At 59.9% G+C, this 25,216-nt stretch overlaps 1 protein-coding gene across 3 annotated transcripts in view; it reads left to right on the forward strand.

Moving 5' to 3' along the window:
• AHNAK2 (AHNAK nucleoprotein 2) overlaps positions 1-24,884 on the forward strand; it is a 31,216-nt gene extending 6,332 nt beyond the window's left edge. Inside the window, exons 1-7 of one of the 3 annotated variants that reach the window (XM_060095542.1) lie at positions 1,295-1,370; positions 9,782-9,840; positions 9,943-10,041; positions 11,042-11,125; positions 11,908-12,058; positions 12,442-12,626; positions 12,759-24,884. In XM_060095542.1, coding sequence (XP_059951525.1) covers positions 11,111-11,125; positions 11,908-12,058; positions 12,442-12,626; positions 12,759-24,170 — 11,763 coding nt within the window. In that variant the 5' untranslated portion in view covers positions 1,295-1,370; positions 9,782-9,840; positions 9,943-10,041; positions 11,042-11,110 and the 3' untranslated portion in view covers positions 24,171-24,884. Of the gene's footprint in view, positions 1-1,294; positions 1,371-9,781; positions 9,841-9,942; positions 10,042-11,041; positions 11,126-11,907; positions 12,059-12,441; positions 12,627-12,758 lie in introns of those variants that run through there. The other 2 variants (XM_060095540.1, XM_060095541.1) reach the window with 2 other exon arrangements.
• The last annotated feature ends 332 nt before the right edge of the window (positions 24,885-25,216 follow it).

The following is a 25,216-nucleotide window of genomic DNA, read 5'->3' on the forward strand; positions in this document are numbered from 1 at the left end:
CTCCGGGCTTCCCCTGTCCTGGTGGGGGGCCCAGCCTCCCGGCAGCCGCTTTCGGTGCCTGTTGCCCTCAGTTACGCAAGGAGCCCTCAGCTCTGCGGCCACTGTTGCAGGCCTGGTGTGTCTGGTGGGGCTGTAGGTGCAGGTTCGGGCTGACCCATCCCCGCCCTTGAACCCCAGCCTGGGCCCCTCAGCTGTGCCGGCCTGCTCCGACCTGCCCGTGGGATGCAGGTGCCCGCAGCCAGCTGGGCCCCACCCCACGGGGCTGTGAGGCGCAGGGCGGGGCAGCCCCGGGACCAGCAGCAGATCTGCAGATAGGTCAGCCCGGGGGCCTGCCTGGGCCTAGCCGGGCCTGCCGGGCTCCTGGAGCTGGGAGGGGCCTTGGAGCCAGAATCCGCGTTCTCCCGCCCCCCTCAGGGGTCCCCCAGGGCAGGGGCTGGGAGTCCTGGGGGCAGAAGGGTGAGGTGACAGGAGGGGGCAGCCCGGCAGGTGGGGTCTTGGGGGCGGGGGAGTTGGGCCCATATTCCTCAGCTGCCACTTACATCCAACGACTGGGGAGGGGGTGGTTAAAACTGCTGCTTCCGGGGACCCACCGCACTCAGCTCATCAGATGCCCTGGAAATTTGAGGGGTGGGTTTTGGCTGAGAGGGCTAGAGGGTGGCCGGGGTCAGGCTGCCCTCAAGGGGCATGGGCAGGGGGGCAGTGGCCAAGGCCACCTTCCCCAACGTCACTGGCCCAGGCCATGGGTGGGTTTGGTCTGGCCCTGCTCTGGCCTTTGTGGCCTTGGCTGTGGAAGGGGCTGGCTGTGCCCTGGGCAGTGGTCTCAGCAGAGCCTGAGGGGCCGTGCAGCACTGAAGTTCCAGAGGGAGCAGTAGCCTGTGCCCATCCTGGGTCTCTCCTGGAAGGGCATCCGCCCCCGCCTTGGGCTATGCCTCCACACCCCTCCCCTGCACCCCCAGCCCGACAGCCCTCAGCCTCTGTCCCAGGCTCGTGCACAGGCTGCCGGGACGGTCCTGTGTGACATCGGAGTCTGTCCACACAGCAGGACTGGATTGGACCGGGGCGGTGGCAGTGACTCACCCACCCCCGAGCTGGGCGGTGTCTCTTCCCCCAGTCAGCTGCTCGGCCTCGGGGGGGGCGCTCTGGGGGAGGGGCGGGGGCCTGGTCCAGCTGTGGGGGCCTGTAAGGGGACCCGCCCAGTCCCTCTGGTAGGGCGAAGGGGGCTTGGCGGGCTCTGGGCCCCGCGGAGAAGGGGGCCTGTGGGCGGGGCAGTGGAGGGAGGGGCCGTGGAGGGGAGGAGTGGGAGGACGGCCAGAGGGATCTGCAAACCTGGGATCTTCACCTCGGGGCACGTTGGGAGGACGTCGGGCTCGGTAAGCGGCTGCGCTGTCTTCTGTGCCCACCCTGTGCCCCCTGTCCCCTGCCTTCTTCCTGGGTTTAGCCCTGGGGCACCTGATCACCTCACCACCCAGCAGGTGGAGGGTGGGGGCACAGGGGTGGGGGGTGGCAGAGCCGGGCTGGGCATCTCCCTGACTCTGCCCTGCTTCAGCTCCAGCCGATGTTGGAGGGTGTCAAAGGGCACCAGTGTGGCCATTTCAGTCCCAGGACAGGCAGATCCCCAAGGCTGGACCGTGTGGCCTGCAGGGGGTCCTCAGAAGATGGCCGTTTGGTGCACTGGGAACCCTGGGGGGTGGCGGGAGGGCGCTTCAGACACGCTTACCTGCAGGTGCCAGGTGGGCGGTGGGGGCCCGTGGTGGTGGGCCACCCTGTCACAGGGTCACACCGTGCTGGGCATCTAGGTGCTGGCCTTTCAGCCCAGAAAGAAAGAGACTCGGGCCCGCTGGTCCTGTTGGGGTGGACAGGAGGTGGGGACGCTCCTTTCGGCTGCCGGGCCCATGGAGGTGGTGGACTGGCGTGCCTGCTTCAGGTCTCGGTGTCTCCAGGTGCAGGAGGAGAAGCGCCGGGCCCACCTGCTGCCCCTCCCAGCCCTCGAGACCCCGCTGCACCCTCAGGCTGGGCGGGACTCACCTTCCCTTCCTCTGCCCACCTATGCCCAGCACTAGCATGCACCTACTAGGTGCGGGCTCTGAACGTTTGTGAGACTGTTCTAGGGACCAGGGACCAGGCAGTGGCCAGAGATGATGACAGGGTGGCCAAGCTGGACCGTGAGATGGCGGAGGAAACTGCATGTGGAAAGGACAGAGGTCGGGGGAGAGCCTGCTCTGGAGCTCAGCTCCGAAGGTCTGGGGCCCAGGCGGCAGCGGTGCAGACTGGGGAGGCTGCCGATGTTGGCGGGCCAGGCAGACTGACAGGCCGGAGAGGGCAATGGGAAGACCTCCTGGTTGCAGCTGCGGCTGCATGGCAGTGGCTGCGGACTGGGTGAGGAGTCCCGGCCCCCAGGCCCGGGCGGCCGAGGCTGGTTCCTGGGCCTTCCCGAAGCCTTGGAGGCGGAGCAGGAGGCTGGGACGCCTCCCTGTGCAGCAGCTCATCTTGAGAAACGCTGCGGAGGCGGGGCGGGCCCTGCCCGTGGGTGTTGCTTCAGAAAGCCTGACAGTCTCGGGACGAGTCAGCCGAGCTCGGCACTCTCCTCGTGGGGCTCCAGGATGGGGTGAGGCCGAGCGTCCCGCATGCCCTGTGGGCACCAGGCTCCAAGCCCGAGGGCAGCATCCCCCGAGGAGGGAGCCTACATCCGGGGCTCCCACTCTCTCGGCTCCCTGGGCCAGCCGGGGGCCTCAGCTGAGGCTGTACCCATTCACACACACACCCAGCACAAGCACGAACACCCCGTGAGCAGACGCCCTCGTGTTCGTAAACACACACGCGCACGCGCGCGCGCACCCGAGGCTGGACACTCAGGCCCCTGTTCAGGGCCCTGCTTTGTTCGCAGCTCTCCTCCCCACCGCCCTCACAGTCCCCCAGTCCCACCGCTGCCCTCGTGACACACCAACTTGCGCCCACACCCGGCCCCACTTGGAGGCTGGAGCTGGGCCCCGGCAGCGGCCAGTTTGGATGCAAACTTGGGTTCTGTTTAAGCAAAACTGCCACACCCACGAGTGGCCCTGCTCTGGGCCCCCTAAGAAGTCCCACTTGGCTGGGGGCTGGTGGGAGAGGCCCCAACTCAGTCCGGGGCCCAAAGGGCAAGGTAAGTTTGGGGAAGTCATCCAGGCACACGCCCCCTTTCTGCGCCCCCTCCACCTGGTCCCCCTCGGCCCGCACTGCACCTCCGCCCCCCTCCGTAGACTCACTTCCTGGAGTTCCCAGCCCAGAATATTACAATTCCCGGGAGTGAAGCTTTTCAGCTGACGTGGTGCCAACCACGCCCGCCCCCAAGTCCCCCGGTAGGTAGTGTTTGAGGCCATGGAAGAGTTAGGGTGAGGGGCTGGATGGACATATAGCCCAACCAGGGTGCTGGGGCCACAGCAGGGCCTTGAGCCTCGAGGAGGAGGGGAACGGGCATTTGGCGAAGGACCAGGTGCCAGCAGGGGGACCTGCCGGGCCTGGCTCAGCATGTCACCTCCACGTCCTTCTCTGTAAAGTGGGGTTTGGTGACCTTATTTTATTAGTCATTATTCGAGGCGACTGCTGGGTCTGGGCTATCTGCGGGGCCAAGGCCAGGCCAGGCAGGCTGTTAGGACCCCTCCCATGCACTCAGGGGGTGGGGCCCTCAGGACAGTGCTCTGGGGGGTACTTGAGTGCCTCCTTTTCCCTCCCCAGGGGCATGCCTGAGGCTGGCAGGGCTGCTGGCGGCCTTGCCCTGTGGCAGGCAGGATTTCCTCCTTCCTGTTTGTGCATCTCTGGGCCAGGCTCCAGCCAGCCTGGGGTTCTGCCCTAAGGTTGCAGAGGGACCAGAGCTTAGAACCACAGCCGGGCATCTTCCCAGCGGTCTGACCTTGGGCGAGGCCTGTCCCCGCCTCCCTGAGCCCCACTGTTTGTTCCTACCTTGGGTGTAGGGCTCTTGCACCCAAGAGGGTGGCTGGGAGGGCAGGACTGGGCCGGGTGGGGGCCCAGAGTCAGGGGCGGTGGTCCAGCTGGAGCAGGGCTGGCTGAGCCTCCCCCGCCCCAGGTTCCCGGCGGTTAACACCTTTCCTCACCCCTGCCCTGGAGCGGATCTGGGGGTACGGCTTCTCAGGGCCCGGGGGTCCCCGCCCGAATCCGGGGCCTTCCACCGCATCGCCCCCGGCACACAGCGCCCAGCCCAAGGCCCCGCTGGCTGGCCCGACAGCACACCCGCTCGGGGTCCGCTCCTCCAGCAGCCTCGGTCCAGAGCCTTCTCAGGTCTGGGCAGACCGCCGCCCTCGCCCCCAGGTACACGTCTGCCTGCCCCACGCGGAGGGCGGTCCGGGCCTTGTTTTGCTGTGACTCAGAGGAGGCTGCGGGGCTCGGGGGAGGCCGGGCTGCCTTTCTGGGCGCGTCCGAGCAGCTCCGTAGACCTCCCCGCCCCTCTGCCGGCTGCCCCAGCCCCGAGCCCAGGCCGGTGGGGACCCTCCGACGCCCCCAGCCGGGCACAGGGCGGGAGAGGCAGCCCCGCAATGACCGGTCCCGGGATGGCTGGGGTGGGAGCGCGGCCACCCCGGACTCCGCCCGCCGCGTCTAGTCCCCGCGCCGCCCCGCGGGCTGAGCCACCTCGGGCCAGTGGCTTCCCCTCCCCCAGCCTCAGATTCCTCGTTGCTCACCCACAGCGCGCCCACTTTGGGGCCGGGGGTGAGGGTCTCGGCAGAACTGGAAGGGAAACTGCAGCCGGAGAGAGTGGGGTCAGCTGCCCTTGCCCTTGGCTTCCGCGCAGGGCAGCGGGCTCGGTGGGGAACAGGCTCTGATCTCCACCGCTCCCACGGGCGGGGCCTGAATCAGCCTGGGACTCTCTCCCCCATCCCCGCCGCGCTCACCCCAACACCCGCCGCCCCTCGGCCTCCTCCACAACCTGCTCTCCGCTCCCCGCCCCACTCCCCGCGGTCCCTCTGGGCTTCTGGGTGGGCAGAGTAGCCCTCTGACATCCATGGGGAAATCAGGGCTCAGAGAAGGGACAGGCTTGCTCAGGGTCACACAGCAAATTGGCCAGAGAGTAGCAGGCAAACCTGCACTCCCGCCAGGACTGGGCTTCCCCCGTGTGTTCCATGGGGACAGGGACGTGCCTGGTGCCCATGCCGGCTGCCCGGCCTGTGGGACAGGGGTTCCCTCCCGGCTCTGAGCCCTGCTGGCTGCGGTGGGTTGGGAGTGAGCACCCGTGTCCCCTCCTCACCAGCAATGCAGTCACAGCCACAGGGGGTGTGGCTGAGCCCAGGGCCAGACCTAGTGTGAGATCCTGAGCTGCTTCTCCTGGAATACTGAGTACAGTTCCGGGGGCGCTGGGCCCGGAGGTGCTTGTGGACCGGTTTTAAGGAAGGGCTTTGGTTGTTGAATCATCACAGGACTATTTACGTAGCCTGTTTCTCCTTGTGTGGTGCTCGCAGCGTTGTTTCTCTAGGAATATGTCCAATTCCTCTACATTTTTAGATTTATTGGCATAAAGTTTATAATTTCCTCATTTCAATTTTATGTAGAATTTAAACATTTTGGGGGAAAGGTACAAATCATATGTGTGTAGCTGGATGCATTTTCCCGAAGTGGACACACTGGTGTAACCAGTACCCCTTACTCCCACCGGAGGCCTCTCCCCGACTGGTCTGCCCCTCCCAAAGGACTTCCAACACCAGTGCACCTGTGAGCTGCGTCCAGCGGGTTCTGTTTGAGCTCTTTATGTCTAGCTCTATTGCAGCACTAAGTTTGTGAAATTCACCCACACTGCCTGTGGACTCAGTTCATGGGACAGAGACTCCCAAGTTTTTTTCCTTCTACTGGTTTTTTTGGCTGTGCTGCACATCAGGTGGGATCTTACTTCCAGACCAGGGGTTGAACCCGTGTCCCCTGCATTGGATTCTTAACCACTGCGCCACCAGGGAAGTCCCTAATTTAATAATTTTAACAATTAATCAGTTGTTTCCTTTAGGGCTAGTCTTGTCTGTGTCCTGGTTAAGAATTGTTTCCCTATCCCCAGTGTCATTTCTGTTTATCTTCTGGAAACTGTATCGTTAAACTTTGGATATCTGCAATCCACATGAAATTCATACTTCCTGGGGCTGACCTAGGGGTCCAGATCAATATTATTCCTTGTGAATTTCCAGTGGACCCCACACTGCTGACTGAAAAGATCATTACTTTCCCACAGCGCTGTATCTGTATGAGTCTGCTTCCGGGACCTTTGTTTTGTGCCACTGGCTTTATTAATAATTTGCATTTCCCTGACGACTAAAGAAGTTGACCATCTTTTCCGTGCTTACTGGTACATCTTCTTTTGTGAAGTGTCTGTTTAAATCTTTTGCCCACTTTTAATTGAGGTGTTTTTTTTTTTGTCTTTTTCTATTGATTTGCAGAAATTCTTCTGGATGCAAGTTCTTTGTCAGATATATTGAATTGCCTTTTCATTTTTTAAAGAATGTCTTTCAAGACTGGAAGTATTTAATTATGATGAAATATGATTGATCAGATTTTCTTTTATGATTCACACCTTTTGTGTCCTGCCTAAGAAAACACTGCCTCCCCCAAGGTGGTGAAGAATTTCTCTTGTTTTCTTCTAGAAGTTTTATAGTTTTAAGTTTTACATTTAGCTCTATGATTCATTTTGAGTTAATTTTTACATGTGCTATGTTGTAAGGGTCTAGGGGTTTTTTCCCCAAATAAATATCCACTTGTCCCAGTACCATTGTTGAAAAGGCTATTATTTTTCTATTGAAATAATTTGGCTGCTTTGTCAAAAATTAATTGATCTTACAAAGTGTGGGACTATTCTGGACTTTCTATTCGTTTTCACTGATATTTGTGGTTATACTGTACTGTCTTGATTCCGTTGAGAGTCAGAGAAAATACCTAGTTGATTTTTTTTTTTTTACATCTTTCTTGGAGTATAATTGCTTTACAATGGTGTGTTAGTTTCTGCTTTATAACAAAGTGAATCAGTTATACCTAGTTGATTTGAAATGGTCTTAATTATTTTAAATTTACTGAGACATTTAAATGAGCCAGCATATGATCTATCTTGGTGAATGTCCCATGTGCACTTAAGACGAATGTGTACTCTGCTCTTGTCAGGAGGAGTGATTTCCGCTGTGGTCTCATTGGTTGATGGGTGGATCAGTGTTCTTACCTATTCTGTTTTGTAATGTTATCGATTACTGAGAGGAATGTTATGATCTCTATTGTAATTGTGGATTTGTCTTTTTTGTCCTTTCATTTTTGCCAGCTTTCTGAAGCTGAAGTGTTTTTAGCCTCTGTTATTAGGTATATACAGACTTAGGTTTGTTATTATTATTTTTTATGAATTGTGCCCTTTATTATTATGAAATGATTAGTTTTTGCACTGTATGTATTTTTTCTTTCCTTTTCTTTTAACTTCTTTATATTTATAGTCCATTTCTCCTAGATAGCATGTAGTCAGGTCTCGCTTTTTTAATTTAATCTGTTAATCTCTACCTTTTTTTTTTTTTTTTTTGCGGTATGAGGGCCTCTCACTGTTGTGGCCTCTCCCGCTGCGGAGCACAGGCTCCGGACGCGCAGGCCCAGCGGCCATGGCTCACGGGCCCAGCCGCTCCGCGGCATATGGGATCCTCCCAGACCGGGGCACGAACCCGTATCCCCTGCATCGGCAGGCGGACTCCCAACCACTGCGCCACCAGGGAGGCCCTAATCTCTACCTTTTTGATTGGAATTTTAAGTCCTTTTATATTTAATGTATTGTCAAAATGGCTGGTTTAAATCCTATCATCTTGCTAATTGCTTTCTATTTTATTCCATCCATCCTTTGCTCCTCTTTCCCCAGTTCCTTATCTTGTTTTAGAATTAATTAAATATATACACAGGTATATAATTACTTAGTAACATATATTACATATATAAATATAAATTTTGTATTTATAAACTAATATAGATGTATACGTTTATCTATAATTAATTATATATTAAATTTATATATTAATGTAAATTATTTATATACATTATATATGTATAAAAACAACGTGTATTTTTAGTATTGCATTTTATTTCCACTACTGTCTTATTAGCTCCACATCTTTTTCATCTTTTTTTAAAAATAAATTTATTTATTTTATTTATTTATTTTTGGCTGCATTGGGTCTTCATTGCTGCGCATGGGCTTTCTCTGGTTGCGGCGAGCGGGGGCTACTTTCTTCATTGCGGCGCGTGAGCTTCTCATTGCGGTGGCTTCTCTTGTTGTGGAGCATGGGCTCTAGGTGTGCGGGCTTCAGTAGTTGTGGCACGCGGGCTCTAGATTTCAGGCTCAGTACTTGTGGCACAGGGGCTTAGTTGCTCTGTGGCATGTGGGATCTTCCTGGGCCAGGGCTTGAACCCGTGTCCCCTGCATTGGCAGGCGGATTCTTAACCACTGTGCCACCAGGAAAGTCCCTATTTTGCCTTTATTTTTGAAGGACAGTTCGCTAGATATAGAATTCATGGTTAACAAAGTTTTTCTTTCAGCAATTTGAATATATTGTTCCATTTTTTTCTAGCTTCCGTGGTGTTGACTAGTAATTGTATTGCTGTACTATTAAATGTGATGGGCCACTTCTCTCTTGTTGCTTTCAAAATTTTCTCTTTCCCTTGAACATTTTGATGTGATTGTTTAGGTCTGGATCCCTTTGTGTTTATCCTACTGGGGTTTGTTGAACTTCTGAGATCTGTAGACTGTTTTAGCCATTATTCTTTCAAACATTTTTTTCTACCTCCCTCTCTCTCTCTCTCTTGTTTCCTTCTGAGACTTCAACTACACATATATTGGTGTTCTTAATGTCATCTCACAGATCTCTGAGGCTCTATTCATTTTCCTTCAATCGTTTTCCCCTTGTTCTTCAAATTGGTTAATTTCTATCAATCTACAAATTTTTTGTTTTGTTTGGTCTTTTTTTTTTTTTTTTTTTTTCCTGCCCACACTGTGTGTCTTGAGGGATCTTAGTTCCCCAACCAGGGATTGAACCTGCGCCCTGGCAGTGAAAGTGCCGAGTCCTAACCACTGGACCACCAGGGAATTCCCCTAATCTACAAGTTTTTTGTTTCCTTCCACTGGCATCTCAGCCCTGCTATTGAATCCCTCCAGTAAACTTTCAACTTCAGAGTTTCCATTTGGCTTTTTTTTTTTTCTTAATATAATTTCTGTTTCTTTATGACATTCTTTCTTCATTGGGCCATTGTCATCATATTCTTCATTAATTCTTTAAACGTGGTCTCCTTCACTTTTTTGAATAAATTTATGAATGTTGCTTTGGAGTCTGTGCCAAATTCCACAGCTGTGGACATTCACAGCTTGTTTCCATTAACTGCTCTCTTCCTTAGTGTGGATCATACTTACTTGTTTCTTTGCATGTCATGTCGTTTTCTGTTGAATGCTGGACACTATAGTTTATATATTATAGTAACTCTGGATTCTGATTCCCCGTCAGGGTTGTAGTTACTGTTTTATTTGTGTATTTGTTTAGTAGCTTTCTTTGACTAAATCTGTGAAGTCATCTACTTTGTCGTAGCCCCCCCCCCATCCTGGCTCACTGCCATCACACCTGATCTCACAACCTCCCCGGCTCAGTGGCTGTGGGTCCTCCCCCGACCCCTGCATGTGCTCCCAGACCCAGGGTCCAGGGTTACACCACCTCTGTGGTATACAGCCTCCCCTGGGCCCCTACCCCCAGCTCCACCCTCTGCTCTGCCCACCTGCAAGGCTCCACTGACTCATCCTTTCCCTTTGCAGTGTCTGGCCGGCAGTTGCAGGCTGAAGAGCCAGATGCAGAAACCGAGGAGGACCACTCTGTAAGTGAGGTCCAGGGAGGGTGTGCCCCCCACCCCCCTCCTTTCCTGGACTTGAGCAGAGCCCGAGTGGCTGAGGGCGACCTGATTCTCTCCTCCTGCCAGGTGACTGAAGGGTCTGTAGATGAGACCATTCGGCCCCGGCCACAGGGGTCCTCGCCTGTCTACGAGTACGTGACTGAGGGTGCCAGCTTCGGACTCCCGGTAAGCCTGCTCCACAAACACCCACAGGCTTAGGGAAGGCTCAGGTGTGCAGCCACAGGTGACCACGCCTCCTGCATCCCCCTGTGTGGGCAACTCACGCACGCACCTGTGCAGCCACACTGCCCTGCCACAGCGGTGTCCACTCGGCTGTCTTCTCTGACTCCTCGGTCCTTCACTAGAGCCCTCCCATCAGCTGGCCAGGACACACTTGAGATGGCACACGTGTGTGTGCATGGGGAACAGACCTCATGCTCCTGTGTGCGACAGGGCACAGGATATGTGCACACATGTGCCCTCTCTGACGAGGAGACACAGACAGGGTCCCGCGGCCACCTCTGGAGACACCTGGGGGAAGGCATGGACCAGGCGTGTTTCCTAAAGGCCTCATTCTTTTTTCAGAATTGTTTACGTACTTACTTCTTTTTTTTTTTTTTTTTTTTTTTTTTTTTTGCGGTACGCAGGCCTCTCACTGTTGTGGCCTCTCCCGTTGTGGGGCACAGGCTCCGGACGTGCAGGCTCAGCGGCCATGGCTCACGGGCCCAGCCGCTCCACGGCATGTGGGATCTTCCCGGACTGGGGCACGAACCCGTGTCCCCTGCATCGGCAGGCGGACTCTCAACCACTGCGCCACCAGGGAAGCCCTACGTACTTACTTCTTTTGGCCGTGCTGTGTGGCATGTGGGATCTTAGTTCCCTGACCAGGGATCGAACCCATGCCCCCTGCAGTGGAAGCACAGAGTCCTAACCACTGGACCGCCAGGGAAGTCCCAAAGGCCTCCTTCTTGTACTGTTTCTTTTTTGCCCCCTCTACTTGCAGACACGGGGGCTGGGCCCCGTGGGAATCACCAAGGCCCAGAGTCACTTTCCCCCTGGAGGAACTCAGCTCCCCCTGCACACAGCGCACTCTGGGGGATCTAGCCCCTGAGCTGGGGCCTCCCCGAGTCCCTCCCGTCCCCTGGGCTGGGGCAGGTTGGTGACCCGCTGCCTGTCGCTGCTGCAGGAAGACACGCCAAGGAGGCGGAGGTCCTGGTGGAAGCGGGATTCGGGGGACTCGCAGACGCTTTCCAGGATGAGCCGTCTGGAGGTGGGTGTGCCGGGAGCCGATGTGGGGGGGCGGCCTGTCCACACGGGCTCCAGCGGGGGAAGCCAGGGCCAGAGCGAGAAGGTGAGGAGCCGGAAAGCTGGCCGCGTGCCCCTGTGCCCCGGGGAAGGGCATGCCACCTCCCTCATCAGGCCCGGGGTGGGTAGGGGCTCCAGAACACGGGTCCAGGCCTCCCCCAGACCCCTCTACTCTCACAGTGAAGGACCAGATGGACCCGGGTGCACGGACCTCAGTGTTCTCAGCTGTACAGTGGGTACGGCTGCTGCCTGCTGTCACTGGCGGCCCCAGCAGTTCTAACGCCCTCCCAGACCCAGAGGAACTGTTGTGTCCGAGGTCAGGCTGGCCCTGCTGCTTCCAGTATTTTCCTCAGCACTTATAGCCCTCCTTGGTCTGAGCACTGGCTACCTTGTATGTGACTGGTGCTTGGAGTGAGTGTGGTGGTGAGCCCGGAGCTGATAAAGGAACGCCTTGGCCACGTGCAAGCGGAAGACTGCCCTCTGCTTGCCAAGCCCCGCTGGGCCCGGATGGCCGGGGCCGGGCTGCTCCTGAGTCCTGGCAGGTGGGGACGAGGACAAGGGAGGCTGCTCCCAACTGAGACGGCTGCAGCTGGCTTCCCCCAGAGCCTGGACCCCGTGCCCGGGCTCAGCTGCCCAGTGATGGGAGGACGCTGGGGTCCCTGGCCTCGGGGGAGGCAGCCTCCCAGCACCCACGCCCGCTGTGGGATAGGCGCAGGCTCACCAAGGCCTGATGTGATTCTGCCTCAGTCCACGCAGGAGGCGACGGGGGAGACACTGAAGACCAAGGTGGAGGCCGGAGCCAGTGGCTACATTGTCACAGGCGGTGGGGACCAGGGGATCTTTGTCAAGCAAGTGCTGAAGGAGTCCTCAGCTGCCAAGCTCTTCAGCTTGAGAGAAGGTGCCATGGCCCCATCCCCATGTCCCCGTGGTCCCATCAGGATGGGGGGGCCTGTAGAGGGATGGGCCACAGTGGACTCAGGATGGCCCCATCCCCGTGTCCCCGTGGTCCCATCAGGTTAGGGGGGCTTGGAGGGGGACAGGCCACAGTGGACTCAGATGAGCCCCTAGAGACTGCTTAGCGGTGTCCAGGCTGAGACCACTCGCTCTGACAGGTTTTCTGCTTGGAAATGGGGGATCCTTCCCACCCGGGGCTCAAGAGAAGGAAGGGGCCGGGCAGCCCGAGCGGGGTCGCCCTCTCAGTCACGCACCCCTGTGGACCCCTCTCGTGAGGCCCGACGAGGTTCGGGATGCTAAGGCGTGGGGACCGCTCTCTTCGTCTAGGGGATCAGCTGCTCAGCACAACCATATTCTTTGACGACATTAAATACGAAGATGCTCTCAAAATCCTTCAGTATTCAGAGCCTTACAAGGTTCAGTTCACAATCAAACGGAAACTTCCTGCCGGGGAGGACGAGGAGGGAGCTTCCGGCGGCGCTCGGCATGGCTCGAGGGGCAGCAAGAAGCAGGTGAGCTCGCATGGCCAGCAGAGCTGGGCCCCGGCCGGGCTCTTGGGACCCCCATCGCCGCCTCCCGTCCCCGGAGCCCCTGCCTCCGACTCCCTGTACAGGGGCCCAGAAGGTTCTCTCTCCCTGTTTCAGGACCAGGATATCGCCGACGGGCGCTCGGAGACCCCCACGAAGACGCTGCAGGAAGATGGAGACCAGGAGAGGCTCATCTCCAAGCCCAGGCAGGGCAGAGGCAGGCAGCCCCAGAGGGAGCGGCTCTCCTGGCCCAAATTCCAAGCTCTAAAGAGCAAGCGTGGGCCAGGGCCCCGGAGGTCACACAGCTCCTCGGAGGCCTATGAGCGAGGGGACATGCCTGACCTGTCCCCCACGAGCACAGACACGGAGGCCCAGGTCCCGGAAGAGGAGCAGGTGCCGGAAGCAGGGCCAGGCAGGCAGCAGAAGAGAAGTTTTCCGAACCTGAGATTCCGGGTGGGCTCAAGGAAGGGGCTGTCGGGCAGGGGAGCCCACGGTGGGACAGTCCAGGCTGGGGTCCTGGTGGAGACAGGGCCCTGGGATTCCGGGCGAGAGGCCGCCAGGGCTGCTGCACATGGCGGGAGAGAGGACAGGACGGCAGGGGTGCCAGAGGACGCCGAGCCCCCCGCAGAGCCCGGCCTCCCCATTGAGGGAGCCCCGGGGGAAGGGGCCGGCCCAGCACCCAGACTCCGAAGAAAGACAAAAGAGGCCAGGGACAAGGGGGAGACTGTGCCCCAGGGAAAAGCCGGGGTGGGCCCAGCCCCAAGACAGAGCAGGGAGGGGGCCACGGAAGGCACGCAGACGCTGGAGATTGGCATTGCCAGACTGTCTCTGCAGGACTCAGCAGACCAAGGCAGCCACCAAAACCACCAACCAGAATTCCATGTCCGCATACCCACTTTAAAGACACCCAGGTTTGGACTTTACAAAGAAAAAGTGCTCGAGAAAGAAGGAGCCACGACAGCTCTCCAGGGGGGACCACGGCAGAGAAGGGACTCTGGTGAGGACACGGAGGCCAAGAAGGAGGATGCAGGTGGAGCAGAAATGCACAGGAGCAGACAAGCCCCAGGCCACCTGCCAGCACAGGAGGGGGGAGAACCGGAGGAAGGTGCAGCCCGGCAGAGAGGCGAGGACAGCCAGGCTGGGGACCAGCACATGGACGAAAAGGAGGGAAAGATGAAAACGCTAAAGTTCAAGCTGCCCTCCTTTGGGTGGTCACCAGCAAAGGAGGCAAAAGGAGACAAAGTGACACAACTCCAGGAAGCAGAGAAGGAAAAGGAAAGCAGCATCACGGTAGTGACGTTGGAGACGGACAGAAAAGGCAAAGATGCACTAGAGACAGACAGCAAGTTCAAAATGCCCAAGTTCAAGATGCCGTCCTTCGGGGGGTCGGCACCCAGAAAGTCAGTCGAGGCCGCCGTGGAGGTGTCCGTGCCCAAGGCCCAGGCTGAGGTGACCCTGCCCTCGGTGCAGGCCGACGGCAAGACCAGTGACTTCAGCATCGAGCTGCCCTCCACCGAGCTGGAGGTCAAGGCTGCCGAGGTCAATGTGAAGCTCCCAGAGGGCCACCTTCCCGAAATAGAGCCCAAGGAAACAGTGGGGGGAATCGGTCTTAAGAGCCACCTGCCCAAGGTGACGGGACCCAGCATCAAGGTGCCTGAGGTGGACATAAAGGCCCCCCAGGTGGACATCAAGGTGCCAAAACTGGACCTGAAGGATGCCAAGGTCAAGGTGATGACCCCCGACTTGGAGGTGTCGCTGCCCAGCGTGGAGGTGGACAGCCAGGTAGCGGGCTCCAAGCTGGAGGGCGACGTCGCCCTGGGAGACAAGGAGGTGACCTCCAGAGACAGCAAGTTCAAAATGCCCAAGTTCAAGATGCCATCCTTTGGAGTGTCAGCGCCCAGCAAGTCCGTCAAGGCCACTGTGGAGGTGTCCGTGCCCAAGGCCCAGGCCGAGGTGACCCTGCCCTCGGTTCAGGCTGACGTGAAGACCAGTGACCTCAGCATCGAGCTGCCCTCTGCCGAGCTGGAGGTCAAGGCCACAGAAGTGGGCCTGAAGCTCCCAGAGGGCCACATTGCTGAAGCAAAGCCCAAGGAAGTGGCAGCAGGAGTTGGACTCAAGGGCCACGTGCCCAAGGTGCAGATGCCCAGCATCAAGGTGCCCAAGGTGGACATCAAGGGGCCCAAACTGGACCTGAAGGACGCCAAGGGTGAGGTGACGGCCCCCGACGTGGAGGTGTCACTGCCCAGCATGGAGCTGGACACTCAGTCTGTGGGCAGCAAGCTGGAAGGCGACGTGTCCCTTGGGGACAAAGAGGTGGCTGCCAGAGACAGCAAGTTCAAAATGCCCAAGTTCAAGATGCCATCCTTTGGGGGGTCAGCACCCAGCAAGTCCGTCGAGGCCGCTGTGGAAGTGTCCATGCCCAAGGCCCAGGCCGAAGTGACCCTGCCCTCGCTGCAGGCTGACGTTAAGATCAGTGACCTCAGCATCGAGCTGCCCTCCACCGAGCTGGAGGTCAAGGCTGCCGAGGTGGGCATGAAGCTCCCAAAGGGCCACCTTCCCGAAATAGAGCCCAAGGAAGCAGTGGGGGAAATCGGGCTTAAGGGCCACCTGCCCAAGGTGACTGGACCCAGCATCAAGGTGCCCGAGGTGGACATCAAGGCCCCCCAGGTGGACATCAAGGGGCCCAAACTGGACCTGCAGTGCACCAAGGGCGAGGTGATGACCCCCGATATGGAGGTGTCGCTGCCCAGTGTGGAGGTGGACACCCAGGCCGTGGGCAGCAAGCTGGAGGGTGACGTCGCCCTTGGAGACAAGGAGGTGGCCGCCAGAGACAGCAAGTTCAAAATGCCCAAGTTCAAGATACCGTCCTTTGGGGTGTCAGCACCCAGCAAGTCTGTCAAGGCCACTGTGGAGGTGTCCGTGCCCAAGACCCAGGCCATGGTGACCCTGCCCTCGGTTCAGGCTGACGTGAAGACCAGTGACCTCAGCATCGAGCTGCCCTCTGCCGAGCTGGAGGTCAAGGCCACCGAAGTGGGCCTGAAGCTCCCAGAGGGCCACACTGCCGAAGCAGAGCCCAAGGAAGTGGCAGCAGGAATTGGACTCAAGGGCCACGTGCCCAAGGTTCAGATGCCCAGCATCAAGGTGCCCAAGGTGGACATCAAGGGGCCCAAACTGGACCTGAAGGATGCCAAGGGTGAAGTGATGGTCCCTGATGTGGAGGTGTCACTGCCCAGCGTGGAGGTGGACACTCAGTCTGTGGGCAGCAAGCTGGAAGGCGACATGTCCCTTGGGGACAAGGAGGTGGCCGCCAGAGACAGCAAGTTCAAAATGTCCAAGTTCAAGATGCCGTCCTTCGGGGGGTCAGCACCCAGCAAGTCCGTCGAGGCCGCTGTGGAAGTGTCCCTGCCCAAGGCCCAGGCCGAAGTGACCCTGCCCTCACTGCAGGCTGACGTTAAGACCAGTGACCTCAGCATTGAGTTGCCATCCGCCGAGCTGGAGGTCAAGGCTGCCGAGGTGGGCATGAAGCTCCCGGAGGGCCACCTTCCCGAAATAGAGCCCAAGGAAACAGTGGGGGGAATCGGGCTTAAGGGCCACCTGCCCAAGGTGACTAGACCCAGCATCAAGGTGCCCGAGGTGGACATCAAGGCCCCCCAGGTGGACATCAAGGTGCCAAAACTGGACCTGAAGGATGCCAAGGTCAAGATGACGGCCTCCGACGTGGAGGTGTCGCTGCCCAGCGTGGAGGTGGACACCCAGGTAGTGTGCTCCAAGCTGGAGGGCGACATCGCCCTTAGAGACAAGGAGGTGACCGCCAGAGACAGCAAGTTCAAAATGCCCAAGTTCAAGATGCCGTCCTTTGGGGTGTCAGCACCCAGCAAGTCCATCAAGGCCACTGTGGAGGTGTCCGTGCCCAAGACCCAGACCGAGGTAACCTCAGTGCAGGCCCACGGCAAGACCAGTGACTTCAGCATTGAGCTGCCCTCCACCGAGCTGGAGGTCAAGGCCACAGAAGTGGGCCTGAAGCTCCCAGAGGGCCACATTGCCGAAGCAGAGCCCAAGGAAGTGGCAGCGGGAATTGGACTCAAGGGCCACGTGCCCAAGGTGCAGATGCCCAGCATCAAGGTGCCCAAGGTGGACATCAAGGGGCCCAAACTGGACCTGAAGGACGCCAAGGGTGAGGTGACGGCCCGTGATGTGGAGCTGTCACTGCCCAGCGTGGTGGTGGACACTGAGGCTGCAGGCATCATGCTGGCGGGCGACGTGTCCCTTGGGGACAAGGAGGTGGCCGTCAGAGACAGCAAGTTCAAAATGCCCAAGTTCAAGATGCCGTCCATTGGGGTGTCGGCACCCAGCAAGTCCATCAAGGCCACCATGGAGGTGTCCATGCACAAGGCCCAGGCCAAGGTGAACCTGCCCTCGGTGCAGGCCGACGGCAAGACCAGTGACCTCAACATCGAGCTGCCCTCCCCCGAGCTGGAGGTCAAGGTTACCGAGGTGGGCGTGAAGCTCCTGGAGGGCCACCTTCCCAAAGGGGAGCCCAAGCAAGTGGCAGCGGGAATTGGACTCAAGGGCCACCTGCCCAAGGTGCAGATGCCTAGCATCAAGGTGCCCAAGGTGGACATCAAGGGGCCCAAACTGGACCTGAAGGACGCAAAGGGTGAGGTGACGGTCCCTGACGTGGAGGTGTCACTGCCCAGCGTGGAGGTGGACACTCAGTCTGTGGGCAGCAAGCTGGAGGGTGACGTATCCCTTGGGGACAAGGAGGTGGCCGCCAGAGACAGCAAGTTCAAAATGCCCAAGTTCAAGATGCCGTCCTTCGGGGGGTCAGCACCCAGCAAGTCCATTGAGACCACTGTGGAGGTGTCCGTGCCCAAGGCCCAGGCCGAAGTGACCCTGCCCTCGCTGCAGGCTGACATTAAGATCAGTGACCTCAGCATCGAGCTGCCCTCCGCCAAGCTGGAGGTCAAGCCTGCCGAGGTGGGCATGAAGCTCCCGGAGGGCCACCTTCCGGAAGTGGAGCCCAAGGAAGCAGTGGCGGAATTCGGGCTTAAGGGCCACCTGCCCAAGGTGACTGGACCCAGCATCAAGGTGCCCGAGGTGGACATCAAGGCCCTCCAGGTGGACATCAAGGGGCCCAAACTGGACCTGCAGGACGCCAAGGGCGAGGTGACAACCCCCGACATGGAGGTGTCGCTGCCCAGTGTGGAGGTGGACACCCAGGCCGCGGGCAGCAAGCTGGAGGGCGACGGGTCCCTGGGGGACAAGAAAGTGGCCGTCACAGACAGCAAGTTCAAAATGCCCAAGTTCAAGATGCCGTCCTTCGGGGGGTCAGCACCCAGCAAGTCCGTCAAGGCCACCGTTGAGGTGTCCGTGCCCAAGGCCCAGGCCGAGGTGACCCTGCCCTCGGATCAGGCTGATGTGAAGACCAGTGACCTCAGCATCGAGCTGCCCTCCGCCGAGCTGGAGGTCAAGGCTGCCGAAGTCGGCGTGAAGCTCCCGGAGGGCCACCTTCCCGAAATAGAGCCCAAGGAAGCAGTGGGGGGAATCGGGCTTAAGGGCCACCTGCCCAAGGTGACTGGACCCAGCATCAAGGTGCCCGGGGCAGACTTCAAGGCCCCCCAGGTGGACATCAAGGTGCCAAAACTGGACCTGAAGGATGCCAAGGTCAAGGTGACGACCTCTGACATGGAGGTGTCGCTGCCCAGCGTGGAGGTGGACACCCAGGTAGCGGGCTCCAAGCTGGAGGGCGACGTCGCCCTTGGAGACAAGGAGGTGACCGCCAGAGACAGCAAGTTCAAAATGCCCAAATTCAAAATGCCGTCCTTTGAGGTGTCGGCTCCCAGCAAGTCCGTTGAAGCCGCCTTGGATGAGTCCATAGCCATGGCCCAAGCCCAGGTGACCCTGCCCTTGGTGCAGGCCGACATGAAGATCAGTGACATCAGCATCGAGCTGCCCTCTGCCGAGCTGGAGGTCAAGGGTGCCGAGGTGGGTGTTAAGCTCCCAGAGGGCCACCTTCCGAGAGCAGAGCCCAAGGAAGTGGCAGCAGGAATTGGTCTCAAAGGCCACCTGCCCAAGGTGCAGAAGCCCAGCATCAAGGTGCCCAAGGTGGACATCAAGGCCCCCCAGGTGGACATCAAGGGGCCCAAGCTGGACCTGCAGGACGCCAAGGGTGAGGTGAGGGCCCCCAACGTGGAGGTGTCGCTGCCCAGCGTGGAGGTGGACACCCAGGCCGCGGGCATCATGTTGGCGGGTGACGTGTCCCTGGGGGACAAGGAGGTGACCATCAGAGACAGCAAGTTCAAAATGCCCAAGTTCAAGATGCCGTCCATTGGGGTGTCGGCACCCAGCAAGTCCGTCAAGGCCACCGTTGAGGTGTCTGTGCCCAAGGCCCAGGCCGAGGTGACCCTGCCCTCAGTGCAGGCCGACGTCAAGACCTGTGACCTCAACATAGAGCTGCCCTCCGCCGAGCTGGAGGTCAAGGCTGCCAAGGTGGGCATGAAGCTCCCGGAGGGCCACCTTCCTGAAGTGGAGCCCAAGGAAGCAGTGGCAGAATTCGAGCTTAAGGGCCACCTGCCCAAGGTGACTGGACCCAGCATCAAGGTGCCCGAGGTGGACATCAAGGCCCCCCAGGTGGACATCAAGGGGCCCAAACTGGACCTGCAGGACGCCAAGGGCGAGGTGACGATCCCCGACATGGAGGTGTCGCTGCCCAGAGTGGAGGTGGACACCCAGGCCGCGGGCAGCAAGCTGGAGGGCGACGGGTCCCTGGGGGACAAGAAAGTGGCCGTCACAGACAGCAAGTTCAAAATGCCCAAGTTCAAGATGCCATCCCTTGGGGTGTCAGCACCCAGCAAGTCCGTCAAGCCCACTGTGGAGGTGTCCCTGCCCAAGGCCCAGGCCGAGGTGACCCTGCCCTCGGATCAGGCCGACGTGAAGACCAGTGACCTCAGCATCGAGCTGCCCTCCGCCGAGCTGGAGGTCAAGGCTGCCGAGGTCGGCGTGAAGCTCCCGGAGGGCCCCCTTCCCGAAATAGAGCCCAAGGAAACAGTGGGGGGAATCGGGCTTAAGGGCCACTTGCCCAAGGTGACTGGACCCAGCATCAAGGTGCCCGGGGCAGACTTCAAGGCCCCCCAGGTGGACATCAAGGTGCCAAAACTGGACCTGAAGGATGCCAAGGTCAAGGTGACGGCCTCCGACATGGAGGTGTCGCTGCCCAGCGTGGAGGTGGACACCCAGGTAGCGGGCTCCAAGCTGGAGGGCGACGTCGCCCTTGGAGACAAGGAGGTGACCGCCAGAGACAGCAAGTTCAAAGTGCCCAAATTCAAAATGCCGTCCTTTGAGGTGTCGGCTCCCAGCAAGTCCGTTGAAGCCGCCTTGGATGGGTCCATAGCCATGGCCCCGGCCGAGGTGACCCTGCCCTCAGTTCAGGCCGACGTGAAGACCAGTGACGTCAGCGTTGAGCTGCCCTCTGCCAAGCTGGAGGTCAAGGGTGCCGAGGTGGGTGTGAAGCTCCCAGAGGGCCACCTTCCGAGAGCAGAGCCCAAGGAAGTGGCAGCGGGAATTGGTCTCAAAGGCCACCTGCCCAAGGTGCAGAAGCCCAGCATCAAGGTGCCCAAGGTGGACATCAAGGCCCCCCAGGTGGACATCAAGGGGCCCAAACTGGATCTGAAGGACGCCAAGGGTGAGGTGACGGCCCCCGACGTGGAAGTGTCACTGCCCAACGTGGAGGTGGACACCCAGGCCGCAGGCAGCAAGCTGGAGGGTGACGTGTCCCTTGGGGACAAGGAGGTGGCCGCCAGAGACGGCAAGTTCAAAATGCCCAAGTTCAAGATGCCGTCCTTTGGGGTGTCGGTGCCCAGTAAGTCCATCGAAGCCTCCTTGGAGGGGTCCATGCCCAAGGCCCAGGCCGAGGTGACCCTGCCCTTGGTGCAGGCCGACAGCATGACCAGTGACCTCAGCATCAAGCTGCCCTCCACAGAGCTGGAGGTTAAGGCCGCCGAGGTGGGCATGAAGCTCCCAGAGGGCCGCATTGTAGAAGCAGAGCCCAAGGAAGCAGCAGCGGGAATCGGACTCAAGGGCCACCTGTCTAGGGTGCACATGCCCGGCATCAAGGTGCCCGAGGTGCACATCAAGGCCCCCCAGGTGGACATCAAGGGGCCCAACCTGGATTTGAAGGACACCAAGGGCGAGGTGACGGCCCCCGACGTGGAGGTGTCAATTCCCAGCGTGGAGGTGGACAACCAGGCCGTGGGCGGCAAGCTGGTGGGCGACGTGCCCCTGGGGGACGAGGAGGTGGCCGCCAGAGTTAGAAACATTGAAATGGAAGGCGGAGGTAATATCCAAATCAAGAAATCACATTTTAAAATTCCCGAAGTCTTCTCTTCGTCTGGCAAATCCTTCAAAAGTTCTGCACCAGTAGATGTTTATTTTGGGGTTTCTCTGCCCCCAAGTACCTCTGTCACGTTCTCAGAATTTAGTGGTGGTGAATCTTCGACCCAGGATTTGGCCACCAGGGAGCCGTCCATGCCTCTTCCCTGGCTGGGTTGGCCTGGTCTTTCTGGCAGCCTTGATCTCAGTGGTATCCACGCCGAGCCTGCTTCTCTGTCTCCTGCTGAGGGCATCATACTCACAAAATACCAGGTGACTCTCCCCAGAGCTGCCGCCCCCACGGAGCTCCCTCTGGAAGCTGCCCCTTGTTCCCAGAACAACACCTATCTTCCCAGCATGGGAAGTTCTGCCAGTCTCCCAACCCAGGTGAGAGTTGCAGTGTCCCAGACTGACAGTCCCGCTGGCCTTGTGGACCCCATGTTTCTTGCATCATATGGTCGGGTGAGTTTTCCTAAGTTTCATCCACCAAAGTTCGGGTTTTCTGTCCCAGAAGCAGCTGATGCAGAGGTGGAGGCCGGTGCCGGGGATTGTGCCCCCTCTCTATCCACTACTGGCCCTGCCCGGGGCCTGGACTCCACAGCTGTGCCGCGCAGCACGGGGCTGTCGGCAGTAGCTGCAGGTGAGACCCCAGCTAAAGATACTGAACGTGGAGGGAAAGATAGTCCCTTAAAAATGCCGTGGATCAAGCTTCCGTCATTCAGGTGGTCCCCAAAGAAGGGGGCGGTGCCCCCAGGGGACCCTGAATGCAGCCTGGACGACGCAGAGCTCGGCATGGCTGTGGACACGGGTCACAAGGGCGTGCCCCCTGGGTGTCCTGTGTCTGCAGTGGACGTGGCTGTAGACGTGCCTCCGGAGAAGGACAGAGAGGAGAAAGGCATGAAGTCGCCTGGCTGCGCTGTGCTGGAACACGCACCTCTCACAGTGCTCACTCCAGAGGGAGGGCCCGGCCTGCCACGGGGAGACCCCGCTGCTCCACGCTCTAGGTCCCCGGCGGGGGGTGGCGCTCGTGCCACAGAGAGGGCTAGTCGTGAGGTTGGTGCTGGGGGCACCGGCACGGTGGTCAGCCCCCCAGAAGGAGCGGGCGTGGACCCCCATCTGCCACAGGCCCATGCTCCCCTTTTGGACTTTGCCAGACCAGACCTCAGACCCAGCAAGGCCAAGGTGGGGGTGAGTTCGTCAGCTGGTGACCCTCCGTCTCTGGCACACAGCAGCCAAGGGCACGGGCTTCAGGACGGCTCGGCAAGCCAGCCTCTCGGCGAGGCGACGGCCCCCTCAGTAGGAGACTCCCAGCAGCCGTCCTGCAGCCCAGCAGATGTGGACGCTCCCGCGGTGGAGAGCGCGGCCTCGCAGGGGGGCTGGTTCAGGATGCCCGCGCTCCGCCTGCCCAGCCTCCGACGCCCCGCCAAGGAGAGGGGGGTGGCGGGGGCTCAGGGGGCGCCCGTGCCCGCGCCTGCTGCCAGCGCACTGAGGGAAGGAGAAAGACCAGCTCCAGTCGGGGCTCAGGGGGTTCCTGGGTCAGAGGTGGAAGAAGCTATGTCCCTGCAGTCCCCAGAGGCAGGGGCAGACGAGGCATCTGTGGAGCTCGTGTCCGACGCCGACGCCGACGTCCTAAAGAGAAACCTTGAGGACAAAGGCTCAGAGCCGCACCTCTCTCCTGCAGGGGTGCCCGCTGCGGACCTTCCCCCTTCCGAGGCCGGGGTCCGTCCAGGCGAAGGCTCCCTCCCTCTTCAGATGCCCAGCGGCAGGCTTTCAGGAACCCAGGCCCCTCCTGCTGGGCCTGCAGGGCTGGGCCTCGCTGCGAGGCAGGGGAGGGCAGAGGAATGGTCCTCCCAGCCTGAAGGCCCCATTAAACTGAAGGCGTCCAGGACCGACGGGCCGTCCCAGGTTTCTGTCATTAACATGGGTCAGCCCTGGGAAGGCTCCGTGGTCACGGTCAGACTGCCCAGGCTAAGCGTGCCAAGGTTCGCCTTTCCTGACCCCAGCTCCGAGGCCGACGTCTTTATCCCCGCCGTGACCGAAGTGCGGTGCCCAGGGAGCAGCCTTGCCCACGCCCTGCACGAGGAAAGCCCAGGAGTCTGGGGTGCCAGCATCCTGAAGGCAGGTGCTGAGACCCCCGGGGAGCAGCCCGTGGCCCTTGACTTCTCCCCGGAAGCTTCCCCCGTTTCCAAGGTCAGAGTGCACATTCAGCGTGCACAGGGAGAGAGCCCCGAGGTCGCCGTCCACAGCAGGGTGACGGCAGAGTTGGCTGACCTCTCGGGAACCGAGGCTATTTCCACCCAGGTCGTGCGGCAGTTGGAGATCCCCGCGTCCGAGATCCAAACAGCTTCTTACGGATTCTCTTTGCTAAAGGTGAAGGTGCCGGAGCCCCGCACGCGGGTGAGTGTCCGAGACTCCCGGCTGAGGGAGGGCCTGCAGGAGGCTCCCGAACAAGCCGCCCCGGGAGCGGAGCCCGCCTCCGGAGGCCTGCAGCCGGACACCGGAGAACCGTTTGACGTGATCTCGTCCAGTGTCCATGTGCCTGGACGGCCAACATTCACGCCCAAAGTGCACTCTGGCCACCAGGGTGCCGACAGCTGCTCCGACGACGACGACGACGAGGCTGCAGAAGTTCTCGAATTTCCCCCTGAAGAAGGCAGCGGGGAGGCAGCTACCTCCCGGGCAGAGGAAGACAGGGCTCCAAAGGAGAAACCAGGCAGTAAAAGATCTGGTCTGTTCCGGTTTTGGCTTCCGAACATTGGGTTCTCTTCCTCTGCCGAAGAGCCACGCGCTGATTCCAAAGATGAAGCCCGCGCGTCGGCTGCCGTCCAGACACAGGCTGGGGCGCGGCCCGAGGCGGAGCTACCCCAGAAGCCCCAGCAGGCGGGCTGGTGTCGATTCCCCGCGTTAGGACTCTCCTCTCCCACCGAGAAGAGCGAAAGCGCTGAAGACGACGCAGCTCCGGCAGAGCAGACACCCCACGAACAAGCGGCCACGTTCTTCGATGCCCCAGAAAGCTCCTCCCCAGAGGGTGGGGGGGCGGGGAGCCGGCGGGACGGCAGGCGCCGGAGCTGTGACCACGTCCGCAGCAAGGACGGGGCTGGCGCTGCGGGAGCAGGACCCAGAGGGCGGGATGAACCTGCATCCGGGCCCACCACCAAGTGAGGACAGACGGACGAACGAAAGGAGGCCCTGCGAAGCTCCCACCGTGAGGACGCGTGTGTCCACCTTGATTCACAGCACCGAGAGCGAAGCAGAGGTGCCCGGGAGCGGCGGCGCCCCACCCTCACACAGCCCTCCCAAAGGGGGACCCCAAACGTGCCGGCCCCCCAGAGCCTCGGCAGCAGAGGCGGCAGCCGCGAGACCCCGGCCCCACGCAGGGTCCTGCGCTCCTGAGGGTCTTCGTTAGACACGTGACTCGAGGTCCCTGCCCACGAGGCCCTCGAGGACACAGCTGCTGCTTGGAGAAGGGGCTGTGGCGGCTGTGAGTGCCGAGGTCGTGCGGGGCTCCGCTCCTGTCCTGCTGCTGCCGGTCGTTTCGCTCCTTCCGGCTGAGTCCGGCATATTCCCGGAGACCCCGTTCCCCGCTCGCTTACAGCCAGCTCACTCCGCCGTTGGATGTCTCGCCGCCAGCGCGGCAAGCTTTGGGCTGCTTTGTGTGACGATGCCCGCGCACTGGGCCGGGGGCGGGCGAGCCAGCAGAGGTCGTTCAGACGGCCGTGAGTTCCCACGAGAGGGTCTGCGGGCGTCCGCTTGCCCACCGGTACCCCCCCCCGCCCCGCGGCGTGCCCAGCCCCTCAGTGTACCCGCTGCAGCCAGGCTGCAGGTGGGACCTACTTGGCTGCTCCCTGGACCCTGGACGGGCAATAAAGCAAGTGCTTCCCCAGTGATGACTGCGAGGTGTTGTGTTCTGGGTTGGAATTCAGCCCTGCTCTCCCCCACGCGCTCCGTCCTAGGTCGCTCTGGAAAGCAGAGTCGAGGGCGGCTCACTCATCCTTTGGTCTGTCCACACCCTCCTCTGAGCCAGCGGCTGCGAGAGACCGAGAGGAAGAAGGCGAGGCCCAGGAGTCCACAGTGTGGCCGGGGACACAGACACACGCCCCCACCCCCAGCCGGGAAGCAGCACAAGGCGTGGGTGGTGGGCAGAGCAGGGACCGCACACAGAGGGGCCCTTGGCCTCGGGGGCCGGGGGCGGGCAGCTGGGTCCTCGG

Source organism: Mesoplodon densirostris, chromosome 4 (genome assembly GCF_025265405.1).
Source record: "Mesoplodon densirostris isolate mMesDen1 chromosome 4, mMesDen1 primary haplotype, whole genome shotgun sequence".
Taxonomy (NCBI): Eukaryota; Metazoa; Chordata; class Mammalia; order Artiodactyla; family Ziphiidae; genus Mesoplodon; species Mesoplodon densirostris.